The following is a 14,974-nucleotide window of genomic DNA, read 5'->3' on the forward strand; positions in this document are numbered from 1 at the left end:
CTCTGTGAAAAATGCTGGTATTTTGATAGGGATTGCATTAAAAGTGTAGATTACTTTTGGTAGTATAGACATTTTAACAATATTTATTCTTCTAATCCATGAGCATGGAATGTTTTTCCATTTTTTTGTATCATCTTCAGTTTTTTTCATTGTGTTTTTTTAATTTTCAGAGTACAGATCTTTTACCTCTTTGGTTAGGTTTATGCCTAGCTATCTTAAGGTTTTTGGTGCAATTGTAAATGGGATTGATTCCTTGATTCTCTCTGTGCTGCTTCATTACTGGTGTGTAGAAAAGCAACAGATTTCTGTACATTGATTTTTGTGTCTTGCAACATTACTGAATTCGTGTATCAGTTCTAACAATTTTTTGGTGGAGTCTTTTGGGTTTTCTTTATGAGTATCATGTCATTACAAACAGTGAAAGTTTGGCTTCTTCCTTGCCAATTTGGATGCATTTTATTTCTTTTTGTTGTCTTGATTGCTGAGGCTAGGACTTCCAGTACTGTGTTAAATGATGGTAGGAGTGGACATACCTGTCTTGTTCCTGACCATCTATGAGAAAAACTCTCAGTTTTTCCCAGTCCAGGATGATTATTATTTTTTCATATAAGGCCTTTATTATGTTAAGATATTCCCTCTAACTCTACTTTGTTGATGGTTTTTATTGTGAATTAATGTTTTCTCGTCAAATCCTTTTTCTGAATCTATAGAAAAGATCATATGGTTCTTATGCTTTCTTTTATTAATGTAGAGTATTATGTGAATTTATTTGCAAATATTGAACATCCTTGCACCCCAGGAATAAATTCCACTTGATCATGGTGAATGGTTCTCTTAATGTACTGTCAGATTTGATTTACTAATTGTTTTATTGAGAATTTTTGTGTATGTGTCCATTAGGGATATTGGCCTATAATTCTCTTTTTTAGTAGAGTCTTGGTCTGGTTTTGGTATTAGGGTAGTGCTAGCCTCATCGAATGAATTTGGCAGTTTTTGTTCCATTTCTATTTTTTTAAATAGTTTAAGAAGAATAGGTATTAACTCTTCTTTAAGTACTTGGCTAAACTCCCCTGTGAAGCTGTCTGGCCCTGGACTTTTGTTTGTTGAAAGATTTTTGATTACTGATTCAGTTTCTTTGCTTGTTATTGATATGTTCAAGTTTTCTATTTCTTCCTGTTTCAGTTTTGGTAGTTTATATGTTTTGTCCATTTCTTCTAGGTTGTCCAATTTGTTGGACATACAGATTGTCATAATATTCCTTACAATTGTTTGTATTTCTGAGATGTTGGTTGTCATTTCTCCTTTCTCATTTCTGATTTTATTTAATTAGGACCTTTCTCTTTTCTTTTTGATAAATCTGGCTGGGAGGTTTATCAATTTTATTTATTTATTTATTTTTTTCCCCAAAAAAACAGCTCTTGGTCTCATTGATCTGTTCTCTATTATTTTTGTTGTTGTCTTTTGTTTGTTTGTTTTTTAGTTTTTGTATCACTTATTTATGCCCTGATCTTCAATATTTCCCTTCTGCTGGCTTTGAGCTTCATTTGTTGCCTTTTTCTAGCTCTTTTGAATGCAAGGTTAATTTGTTTATTGAGATTTTTCTTGCTTCTTGAGGTAGGTTTGTATTGCTCTATACTTAACTCTTAGAATTGCTATTATTGCATCCCAAAGGTTGTGGACCATTGTGTCTTATTTCCATGTATTTATTTTTTATTTTTTCTTTGATTTTCTGGTTAAGCTGTTCATTGTTCAGTAGCACATTTTTTAACCTCCCTTAAACATGTTGTGGTCTTTCCAAATTTTTTCTTGTAGTTGACTTCATGTTTCTTTGTGTTGTGATCGGAAAATTTGCATGGGGGGCACCTGGGTGGCTCATTCAGTTAGGCCTTTGACTTTTGATTTTGGCCTAGGTCATGATCTCAGGGTCATGAAATTGAGCCCCACATCAGGTTCTGTGCTGCACATGGAGTCTGCTTAAGATTCTCTTTTTCTGGGGCACCTGGGCGGCTCAGTGGGTTAAAGCCTCTGCCTTCGGCTCAGGTCATGATCCCAGGGTCTTGGGATCGAGCCCCGCATCAGGCTCTCTGCTCCACAGGGAGCCTGCTTCCTCCTCTCTCTCTCTGCCTGCGTCTCTGCCTACTTGTGATCGCTATCTGTAAATAAATAAATAAAAATCTTAAAAAAAAAAAAAAAGATTCTCTTTTTCCCCCTTCCTCTCTCTCTCCCCATCTCTGCTCACCTACAATCCCTTTATTCCTCTTTCTCATCTTTCTCAAAAAGAAAGAAAGAAAGAAGAAAAGAAAATATTCATTGTATGATCTCAGTATCTTTGTATTTCTTAAGGTCTGATTTGTGATCTATTGTGTGATCTATTCTGAAAAATGTTCCATATGCACTTGAAGAGAATGTGTGTTCTGCTGCTTTAGGATAAAATGTTCTGAATAGATCTGTTAAATCTATCTGGTCTAGTTTGTCATTCAAAGCCTTTGTTTCCTGATTGATTTTCTGCTCAGATGTCTGTGCATTGATATAAGTGAGGTGTTAAAGTCCTCTACTATTATTGTATTATTAACAATGAGTTCCTTTATGTTCATTATTAATTGTTTTATATATTTGGGTGCTCCTATCTGGGGGCATAAATATTTATAATTTTTAGATCTTCTTGGGCATGTATCTTCTTTGTATGTTTTGGATACTAAGTCCTTATCAAATATGTCTGTTGCAGATATTTTCTTCCATTCAGTAGGTTTTCTTTTAGTTTTGTTGTTTCCTTTCCTGTGCAGAAACTTTAAATTAGAGGTAGGTCCATTAGTTTATTTTTGCTGTTTTTTTCCCTTGCTTCAGGGGACATATCTAAAAAGATGTTACTAGGGCTGATGTCAGAGAAATTATTTCCTGTGTTCTTTTCTATGATTTTTATGGTTTTCAGGTCTCACATTTAGGTCCTTAATCCCTTTTGAGCTTATTTTTGTGTATGGTGTAAGAAAATGGCCCTGTTTCATTCCTTTGCATATGGCTGTCCCATTTTCCTAACCCCATTTGTTGAAGAGCCTGTCTTTTTCTCATATATTCTTGCCACCTTTGTTAAAGATTCACTGACCATATAATTGTGGGTTTATCTCTTTCTTTTTTTTTCCTGTTCCATTCTTCTTTGTGTTTATTTTTTTGCCACTACCATACTGTTTTGATTACTGCAGCTTTTTCTCCTGAGGCAAGAGAAGCAATCTTAATCCAGTGTTATTGAAATATTTCTTTATTAAATTCCCCATATAATTTCCCATCCTGTAAGTGTACTTTTAAAAATATAATACCTTTATTGAGATAAAATTCATATTCCATACAGTTGGCCAGTGGAAAATGTACTATTCAGTGATGGTGAGTATATGTTCAGAAGTGTAACCATAACTACAGTCAAATTGAGCATATCCTTATCATCCCAAAAAGACATTGTAAACCCCCTTAGCAGCCAATTTCCAGTTTTTCTCAGACTCCCAGGCATAGGCAACTACCAGTCTACTTTCTGCTTCTTTACTTTTGCCTGTTCTGGATATTTTCATTAAATGAAAACAAAATCTGTGGTCTTTTGTGAATGGCTTCTTTCACTTAGCATAATGTTTTCAAAGTTCAGCTATGTTATAGCACATATCATTACTTATTTTCATTTTTTTTTTTTTTTAGATTTTAATTATTTATTTGACAGAGATCACAGGTAGGCAGAGAGGCAGTCAGAGAGAGAGGAAGGGAAGCAGGCTCCCCGCCGAGCAGAGAGCCCGATGTGGGGCTCGATCCCAGGACCCTGGGATCACGACCTGAGCCGAAGGCAGAGGCTTTAACCCACTGAGCCACCCAGGCGCCCCTTTCATTTCTAAATAATAACGGATTATATGGATATTCCACTTTTTTAGCTATTCATCAGAGATGGGCATTTAGGTTATTTCTACATTTTAGCTGCTAGGGGTACACTGCTTTGAACATTAATGTATGAGGTTATACATGGATATATGTTGTAAATTTTCTTGGGTGTACACTAAAGAGTGGAATTGCTGAATCATATGGTAACTCTGTTTTTACCCTTGTGAGCAACTGCCAAACTATTTTTCAAAGTACTGACACCATTTTTCAATCCCATAAGCAACATATGATTGTTCCAGTTTTTCCACATCCTTGTCAACATTTTTTATTGTATGTCTTTTTTTATATAAAAATTATTTATTTAAAAAATTTTTTAAAAATTTTTCTTCACATTTTTCTTTCTTTTAAAGTTTTTATTTAAATTCTAGTTGGTTAATATACAGTATAATATTGGTTTCAGGAATAGAATCTTAGTGATTCATATAAGAATCATAAAAGATCTTACATTTAAGATCCAGTGCTCATCTCAACCAGTACCCTCCTCAATACCCATCACTCATTTAGCCTCTCTTCTGCCCACTACCCCTCCTTCAACCCTCAGTTTGTTCTCTATAATCAAGAGTTTCTTATGGTTTGCTTTCTCTCTTTCTTTTTCCTCTTTTCCCTTTATCTGTTTTGTTTCTTTCTTTAAAATCTGTTTTATTTCTTAAATTCCACATATGAGTGAAATCATATGGTATCTGCCTTTCACTGACTGACTTATTTCACTCAGTGTAATACACTCTGGCTCCATCCACATCATTGCAAATGAGAAGATTTCATTCTTTTTGACATCTGAATAATATTCCATTGTATATATTGTTATGTCTCTTTCACTGTAGCCAGCCAAATAGGTTAAGAAGTGGTATCTCACAGATGTAGTGAAAAGAAGGGCCATCTGTACCCCAATGGTTATAGCAGCAATGGCCACGGTCGCCAAACTGTGGAAAGAACCAAGATGCCCTTCAACGGACGAAAGGATAAGGAAGTTGTGGTCCATATACACTATGGAGTATTATGCCTCCATCAGAAAGGATGAATACCCAACTTTTGTAGCAACATGGACAGGACTGGAAGAGGTTATGCTGAGTGAAATAAGTCAATCAGAGAGAGCCAATTATCATATGGTTTCACTTATTTGTGGAGCATAACAAATAACATGGAGGACATGGGGAGATGGAGAAGAGAAGGGAGTGGGAGAGGGGGTGGGTGGGAGGTTGAAGAGGCGGGGGGTGGGAGGTTGGGGGAACCAGGTGGTGGGTATTGGGGAGGGCACGTATTGCGTGGAGCACTGGGTGTGGTGCAAAAACAATGAATACTGTTATGCTGAAAAGAAAAAAAAAAAGGAAGTGGTATCTCATTTTGACTAGCATTTCTCTGATAGCTAATAATGTTTAGCCATACTTCGTATGCATATTGGCCATTTGTATATTTTTGGAGAACTGTTCATACCAATCCATAGTTCATTTTTTGATTGTCTTCTTATTAGTGAGTTATAAGTCTTCATATATTTTAGATGAAAATTTCTTACCAGGCGCACCTGGGTGGCTCAGTGGGTTAAAGCCTCTGCCTTCGGCTCAGGTCATGATCCCAGGGTCCTGGGATCGAGCCCCGCATCGGGCTCTCTGCTCAGCAGGGAGCCTGCTTCCTCCTCTCTATCTCTCTCTGCTGGCCTCTCTGCCTACTTGTGGTCTCTGTCTGTCAAATAAATAAATAAAATCTTAAAAAAAAAAATTTCTTACCATATATGTTTTTTTTTTCCTGTTGGTTGCCTTTTAACTTTCTTGGTGGTGTTCCTTGTAGCACAAAAGTTTTTAATTCTTATGAAATCCAGTTCATCTCTTTTTTTGTGTGTGTGTCATTGCCTGTGCTTTTGTTTTTATGGCTAAAACCATTGCCTAATCCAAGGTCTTAAAGATTTATTCCTATATCATCTTCTAAGAGTTTTATAGAATTATCTCTAACATTTAGAGCTATAATCTATTGTTAGTTCATCTTTGTGCTGTGAAATAAAGATCAACTCCATTCTTTTGCTTATGGATATTCAGTTATTACATCATTAAAAGAATATTCTTTCTTTATAGAATTGTCTTGGAACCCTTGTCAGAAAATCAATTGAACATAAAGATAAGGTTTCTGTCTAGATTGTCAATTCTGTTCTGTTGGTCTGTATCTGTGTTATTATGCCAGTACCACACCATCTTGATTACTGTTGCTTCATAATAAGTTCTGACATCAGGAAATGTGACTCCTCCAACTTTGGTCTTATTTTTCACAACTGTTTTGCCTATTCTGGTTCTGGGTCTTTTGGCTTTTCATATGAATTTTGGAGTCAGTATGCCAATTTTTGTAAATAAATCTGCTATGATTTTGATAGGGATTGCACTGAAGCTGTAGATAAATTTGGGGAGTAACATTATTTTAATAATAAGCCTTCTAATTCATAATCATGGGCTGTCTTTCCATTTATCTAGGTGGTCTTTAGTTTCATTCAGCAGTGGTCTGTTTTCAGAACCTATGTTTTACACATTTTTGGTAAATATAGTTTAAATAATTTGTATTTTGATCCTCTTAGAATTATTTTTTATTTCATTTTTGTTTTGTTCATTGTTTCATACATTGTGTGTAGATATAAAATTGATTGTTGTATATTGATTGAACTCATACTTAGCATGCTGGCTACAGTGATTATTAGTGCTGTATTAGTCAGGGTTCTTCATAAAAACTATATATATATATAAAATATAATGTATAACATAAATATATAATATTAATATATTATACATATTTATATATTTTACAGATTAATATATATAAATATATAATATAAACTATATGTATATGTATACTGATGTCCAAACTCAACCAGGCAGGTTCCAAATTTTCTTCCTGTCACCTTTCCTTGTGCTATTCAGTTCCTCAGTGGTTGGATGTTGTCCACCCAGTTGAGTGATAATTGGGGAAGGCAGTCTACTTTGGTGAATTCACCAATTTAAAAACCAATGTCATATGGAAATACCTTCTTATACCCACCCCAAAATAATGTTTAATGTGGACATCCCATGGCACAGTCAAGTTGACACATAAAATTAAGCGTTATTGTGCTAATACTTTTTTTTACTGGATTTTAGGATTTTTTTATATACAAGATTACTTCTTCTATAAGTAGAAATAGTTTTACTTCTTACTTTGCAATTTGAATAGCTTTTACTTCTTTTGTTTGCCACATTATTTGGATAAAACTGCTAGTACTGTGTTGGATAGATGTGCATCCTTATATTTTCCTGATGCTAAGGAGAAAGGATTCAGTTTTCAGCATAAAGTAAGATGTCAACTGTGGTTTTTAAATAAATATTCTTTATTAACCTCTTAAATGAATTAATGGTTCTTTGTGGCCTGTTGTGAGTTTTTATCATGAGAGGTATTGGTTTTTGTCAGTTGTTTTTCTGCATTTTTTGAGATGATTGTGTAAATTTTTGTCCTTTATTCTACTGATGCAGTGTACTATATTAATTCATTTAGGGGATATTAAATGAACCCTGCATTCCTGAGATAAATTCCATATATATATTTTAGAAATATTTGCGAAGAATTGGTATTAATTGTTAAATACTTTGTCGAATTCAGCATTTAAGCCATTTCTGCCTCAAATCTTCCTTGAATCACCTTTACTATTTTAATGATTCCTTATTTTATGATTCCTTATACTTTAATGAGTCAAGTAAAATCTTTGATACATGCTCCTTCTCTATGTATAAGAGAATCCTGTCTTATCTTTTGGGGAAGTATACTTTGACAGCATGGTGCTTTACTGTTGTCCCTTATCAGTGACATTAACAAAGACTATCCCAAAGACAATGGCAAATATGACCAAATTTGAGGGGAAAAAATGGATTAATCTTGAGTTAAGATAAAAAATACTTTACCTTATAATAACTTTTCATTGACTTGACGGAAAGATTAAAACTAAGGGAAGGGGGCACCTGGGTGGCTCAGTGGGTTAAAGCCTTTGCCTTTGGCTCAGGTCATGATCCCAGAGTCCTGGAATCGAGCCCTGCATTGGGCTCCCTGCTTGGCAGGGAGCCTGCTTCCCCCTCCCTCTCTGCCCACTTGTGATCTCTGTCTGTCAGATGAATAAAATAAAATCTTAAAAAAATAAAAATAAATAAAACTAAGGGAAATATACAAAAACTCATCTAATAGGGATGGCTGTGTGGTTAAGCATTTGCTTCCTGCTCAGGTCCTGAAATCAAGTCCCAATTTCTGTATCAGACCTATGCGTCTGCTTGATTGATTCATTTTTTTCACTATCAGGTATTTAATCCTGTCTCATCCTATGCTTAGAAATTTTTGATTGGGTGCTGGACATTTTATATAAGATGATTGATGATAAAGATTAAATAAAGGCCTAGCAAACTTCTGATAATGTACCAACCAGTTGAGAAATAGTTAAGGTTATTTCTGTTGTTTATTATCATCAGTATTCTATAATGCCTAGGAATTTGTATTTATGATCGAAGTTAGTCATGGAAGCAATGTATGTGTTGTCAGACACCTTCAAAAGTATTATAAACAAAAACTAAAGGAGAAATTAATACATTAGTTTCATACCATTAATTATATTCTACCATCTCTTCTTTAAAACTTATTTTTGTAGCAGTTTTGTATTTACAGAAAAGTTGTGAAGATAGCACAAAGAATCCCTATATAGACCTGCGCATTATTTTCTCTACTATTAATATCTGACATTACTATGGCACATTTATTACAATTAATGAAACATTATTTCTGTTTTATTACTAACTAAAGTCTGTGATTTCTTCAGATTTCCGTAGTTTTTACCTAGTTCCTTTTTTCCTTATGTAGGATCCTGTCCAGAATAGCATAGGACAGTTAGTTGTCATATTTCCTTACGCTTTTCTTGAGTTTTATATATTCTCAAAATTATCCTTATTTTTGATGTACTTGACAGTTTTGAGGAGTACTGGTCAAGTACACTTCTTACTTTTGATTAGAGAAAAAAATACTCCCCAAATATTCAAGTTATTCATTCTTAGTCAATAATGATAGGATTGTACAATGTATGAACAGGTTTGGTTCTAAAAACTCTTGATAAAATGAGTAGGGTTTTAAGTTATTCTATATAAATCAAATGTATGAAAGGAAGTAATGAGAGATGAGCTTGACAAGGTCTCATCCAAGAGTGTTAGTTTCATCTGCATCTTTGCTTAATAGTACGTGATTGAAGATTTAGATAATCAACACAAAGTGACATATATATAGTCTCTCTGGACAAGCCAGATGAGAAAAAGGGAAAGAGGATCCTAGATGCTTTTAATTTAGTTAAATGGAAGATAACTTGAGTTTAACCTTTTTGTTTGTTTTTTTTATTAATGTTTTAAGATTTAAATTTGTTCAGTCTACCTAACTTACCTTGTTAAAAATGAAAAGAATAATTATTGTCAGGGTATAGTTAGATGCTTTGTGAAAGAAAGCTATTTACAGAACATTTATACTTTAAATTTTGATTGTACAAAGTTGATTAATTGTTCATCTACTAATATACCATATATTGAATATTCCTGCATGTCAGGTTCTCTGCTAGTTATTATTTGATGTTTTCTGATGGTAAACATTATTTTAACCTCTATATTTTATACATGACTTAATCTTCAACTTAATCTATCACCTAATAGATTACTTAATAGATTACTCAGTCTATTACCTGATAGAAAATTGGATCATATTTTGAATGTTTAAGGTGCATTGTTACATAATAAAATTTTATTTTATTTTATTTTTGTAGAACTATTATGGAGCTGCTAAGATGATTTTTTCTGACAACCCACTTGGTCTGACCTGTGGAATGGTATGTCCAACTTCTGATCTTTGTGTAGGTGGATGCAATTTGTATGCCACTGAAGAGGGACCCATTAATATTGGTGGATTGCAGCAGTTTGCTACTGAGGTATGTAAGCTGTACATATTGCTTTTTTTTTTGTCCACCCCTAAAGCACAAAAATCTTAGAGTGACTTTAATTCTTGGTGCTCTTTTGATATCTAGCATTTTTAATATAATACACAGCTAATGTGTGTTTTATGCCATAAATAATATTTTTATTCAACAAGGGCTATAAAAATTAAACTTCATAAAACCCTATGTCAAATTAATTGCAGTCCCAGAAAGTCATTAAAATATTCTGAGTGAAAGTTATGTAAATTAGAGGTTCTAAAGAAAAATGTATTCATTAACTATACATTGGAGAGTGACAAGAGGACCCCATTATAAAAAGGCTATCATGCCTGATTCTTTTTCATGAAATTCTCTTTAACTTTTAGTTTGAAATAATATGTCAGCATTATTTTGTGGGGCTTTTTTATTAATAGTGGTTAGAGAATTTTCAAAACCCCTAACTGAATAATATTCTCTAAAATTACATTTTATAAACTTTTAGATTAGGAGCATTTGTGTTATTTGGATACAAATTATAATAAAAGCATTTAATCTCACCAGTTTGATTCATAGCTTTCTCTTTTATGAATCCTTTGTCAGTAACTGATTCTCTGGGACATCTTATGCTCTCTGGTGTGCCCTCTTTGGAATCAGCTACCAAGTTATTTTCTATGTATCATTTAAATGATCAACTTATATCAAGGTTACAGTAAGATTATATAATCCCTTTGGTCCAGTTGGCTAGAAGGCCAAATTAAATGCCTGTCAACACTAGATTTTTACTTAATGACTTCCCTATCTGATTTTGTCAACTCAAACACAATGTATTCTTTCCTTTTAAGACCCTTCCCATAACATCCCTCAAGATTAAGTCTCACTTTGCTGTTAGTATTAAATCAAGGTTATGCCTTCTCTGCTCTCTGACAAGTTAATTCTAAGCAAGGCCTCCTAGGAACGAGAAAATAGAAACAATTTGATGTTGTGCATTGTTGCAATCAATTATTGGAATTAATTTGTTTTCTTACCAAATTCAAAGTTGCATTAGGCTTACCTGAACATTGCAAGGTATGATCTTTATACCCTGGGAAAATCCTTAGTTGATGGAGATTAACTTGAACTCTTCCATATCTTTTTTTAGGGACTCATTGTTTCTTTATTATAGCAGGGCAAGCTTGGATGTAGTAAGTGAAAGGGCATACAATATGTGTAGGAACTAACAGTGCATTTTAAAACAAAATGACTTAAAATAGTATTATTACTTTGTTGGTGACCTGGATGATAGACACCATTCCTCTGAGAACTCTCACTTGTCGTTGATTTAAATTGAGGTACAATTGACAAACACTATTATAATAGTTTCAGTTGTAAAACAGTAATTCAGCATTTCTATACATTGTGAAATGGTAGTTTTAATAAGTCTAGTTACCACCTGTCACCATACAAAGTTAATGCAATATTATTGACTATATTCCTCAAGCTGTACATCACATCTCAGTGACTTATTTATTTTATAACTAAAAGTTTTTACTTCTTGATCCCCTTCACCTATCCCCTGCTCAGCACCCCTTTGCTCTGGCAGTCACCAATGTCTTCTCTGTATCTATAAGTCTGGGTTTTGTTTCATTATGTTTGTTCTGTTTTTTTTAAATTCCACATGTAAATGAAATCATGTGATATATGTCTTTCTCCATCTCACTTATTTAAGTTGGCATCATACTCTCAAGGTCCATCCTCGTTGTAGCAAATAACAAGATTTCATTCTTTTGTATTCCTAAATAGTGTCCCATTGTATATACATGTTACAGTTTCTTTATCCACTAACCTGTTGATGGATACATAGGTTGTTTCCACTTCTTGGCTGTTATAAATAATGCTGCAATGAACATAAGTGTGCATTTCTTTTTGAGATAGTATTTTAATTTTCTTTGGAAAAATACCCAGTAGTTGAATTGCTTGATCATATGGTAGCCCTATTTTTTTAGTTTTTTGAGGAACCTCCATAATGTTTTCATAGTGCACCAGTTTCTATCCCCACTAACAGTGCACAAGAATTACCTTTTCTATATCTCCTTGCTGATACTTATTACTTTTTTCTTTTTTTGATAAAGGCAATTCTAACAGGTGTAAGGTTATCTCATTGTGGCTGATTTTCATTTTATTCTTGATTAGTGATATTGAACATCTTTTCGTGTCTGTTGGCCATCTGTATGTCTTTTTTGGAGAAAAATGTCTATTCAGATCCTCTGCTTAATTTTTTAACTGGATTATTTGGGTTTTTGTTGTTGTTATTGAGTTATAGAACTCAGTGTATATTCTTTATATGTTGTGTTCTTTATGTAATTTTGATATTAATCCCTCTTTGGATATATGATTTACAAATATCTTCTCCCACGCAGTAGGTTGTTTTTTCATTTCATTGATTTTTTTTTCTCTGTGCAGCTTTTTAGTCTAGTGTAGTTCCATTTGCCCGTTGATTTACTTTATTTTTGCTTTTGTTTCCTTTGTCTTTCGAGTCAAATCTAAAAAAAACATTGCGAATATTATGTCAAATAGCTTGCCAACTATGTTTTCTTCTAGTTTTATGGTTTTCGGTCTTATATTCAAGCATTTAATCCATTTTGAGTTTATGTTTTGTGTATGGCATAAGAAAATGGTCCAGTTTCATTCTTTTGTGTATAGATGTCCAGTTTTCCCAGCACATTTTATTGAAGAGAATGTCTCTTCCCTATTGTATATTCTTGCCTCCTTTATCATAAATTAATTGACTTTGTATGTGGTTTATTTTGGGGCTCTCTATTATGTTCTGTTGATATATGTGTCTGGATTCGTACCAATACCATTTTGTTTTGATTACTATAGCTTTGTAGTATAGTTTGAAGTCAAGGAGTGTGATACTTCTGCCTTTCAACTTATTTCTTAAGATTGTTTTGCTATTTGAGGTCTTTTGTGGTTTTGTATTAATTTTAGAATTATTTGTTCTAGTTTTGTGAAAAATACCATTGGAGTTTTAATAGAGATTGCACTGAGTCTCTAGATTGCTTTGGATAATGTAGAGAATATTTAACAATATTACTTCTTCCAATTCATGAACAAGGAATGTCTTTTTGTTTGTGTCTTCTTCAATTTCTTTCATTGATGTCTTACTGTTTTCAATGTAGAGGTGTTTCATCTCCTTGGTTAAATTTATTTTTAGGTATTTTATTCTTTTTTGGTGGGATTGTGAATAGGATTGTTTTCTTCATTTCTCTTTCTGATAATTTGTTGTTGGTTTATATAAACAACAGATTTTTCCTATATTAACTTTGTATCTTAGAACTTTATTGAATTCATTTGTTAGTTCTAACAGTTTTTTGTTAGAATCTTTAGGGTTTTCTATACATAGTATCACATATTCTACAAATAGTAACAGTTGTAGTTCTTTCTTTCCAGTTTGGATGTTTTTTATTTATCTTTATTGCCTTATTTTTGAATAGGATTTCCAATATTAAGTTTGATAAAAGTGGGGAGAGTGAGCATTCTTGCTTTGTTCCTGATCTTAGAGAAAAAGCTTCCAGGTTTACACCGTTCAGTATGTTGTTATCTATAGGCTTGTCACATAAGATCTTTATTATGTTGAGGTGCATTCCTTCTATACTGACTTTGTTGAGAGTTTTTGCCATAAATGAATACAGGATTTTATCAAATAATTTATCTGCCTTTATTGAGGTAATCATATGACTTTTATCTTTAAGTTTGTAAATGTGATGTATTTCATTGATTGATTTGTGGATGTTGAATCATCCTTGCATTTCTGGAATAAATCCCACTAGATCATGATACATGGTCTTTTTAATGTATAGTTGAATTCAATTTGCCAGTATTTTGTTAAGGATATTTACATCTAAGCTCATTATGGATAACAACCTGTAATGTTTTCTTTGTGTATATCCTTGTCTGGTTTGGGTATCAGGGTAATGGCTATCTCCTAAAATGAGTTTGGAAGCGTTTTCTTCTCTTCAATTTTCTGGGAAGAGATTAGGGAAGATAGGTATTAAAGCTTTGAATGTTTTGTAGAATTAACCAGTTAAGCCATCCAGTCCTAGATTTTGTTTGTGCCAAGGCTTCTGATTTCTGATTTCTGACTCAATCTCCTTACTAGTAATTAGTCTATTCAGATTTTCTGTTTCTTCATGATTCTGTCTTAGAAGATTGTTAAGTTTCTATGAATTTATCCATTTCTTCTAGTTTGTCTGTTTTATTGGCATACAGTTGTTCAAAGTAGTCTCTCAGGATCTTTTGTTTCTATGGCATCAGTTGAAACTTCTCTTTCATTTCTGATTTTATTTGTTTATACTCTGTCTTTGCGTGAGTCTAGATAAAGGCTTGTCAGTTTTGTCTGTCTTTTCAGAAAATCAGATCTAGTTTCATTCATCTTTTCTATTGCCTAAATAAGTTTCTATTTCATTTAATTTTACTCTGATCTTTATTATTTCCCTCCTTCCAATAACTGTGGGTTTTGTTCTTACTTTTGTAGTTTCTTTAGACATAAAATTAAATTGTCAGTTAGAGATTTTTCTTCATTCTGAGGTAGTTCTGTATTGTCATGAACTTCCTTCTTAAAACCACTTTTGAGGCATCTCATAAATTTTGGTATGTTGTGTTTCTGTTTTCATTTGCTCTAGGTATTTTTTTAAATTTCTTTCTATTTTTTCTATGACCCAGTAGTTTTTTGGTATCATGTTGTTTAGTTCCCATGTACTTGTATTTTTTCCAGTTTTCTTCTTGTAATTGATTTCAAGTTTCATACCATTGTGATTCAAAAAGATGTGTAATGTAATTTCAGTCTTCCTTAATTTATTGAGACTTATTTTGTGGCCTAGTGTGATGAATCCTGAAGAATGTCCCATGTGCATTTGAGAAGATTGTGTATTTTACTGCTTTTGGATGTAGTGTTTTGTAGATATCTACCTATTAAGTCCATCTGGTCTAATGTATCGTTTAAGACTAATGTTTCCCTATTGTTTTTCTGTGTAGATGATCTATCTGTTGTTATAAGTGTAGTGTTAAAGTACCCTATTATTATTTTATTGCTATAGATTTCTCTTTTTAGGACTGTTAATGCTTGTTTTATATATTTTCAAGCTTCTGTGT

General features: G+C 33.0%; 1 protein-coding gene across 1 annotated transcript in view; it reads left to right on the top strand.

Moving 5' to 3' along the window:
* Positions 1 to 14,974, top strand: part of DPYD (dihydropyrimidine dehydrogenase) — an 842,461-nt gene that overhangs the window by 201,922 nt on the left and 625,565 nt on the right. Inside the window, exon 5 of the mRNA XM_080800117.1 lies at positions 9,698 to 9,859. Within this exon, the coding sequence (XP_080656243.1) occupies positions 9,698 to 9,859 (162 nt within the window). The remainder of the gene's footprint in view (positions 1 to 9,697; positions 9,860 to 14,974) is intronic.

Source organism: Martes martes (assembly GCF_963455335.1).
Source record: "Martes martes genome assembly, chromosome: 4".
In the NCBI taxonomy this organism is placed as follows: Eukaryota; Metazoa; Chordata; class Mammalia; order Carnivora; family Mustelidae; genus Martes; species Martes martes.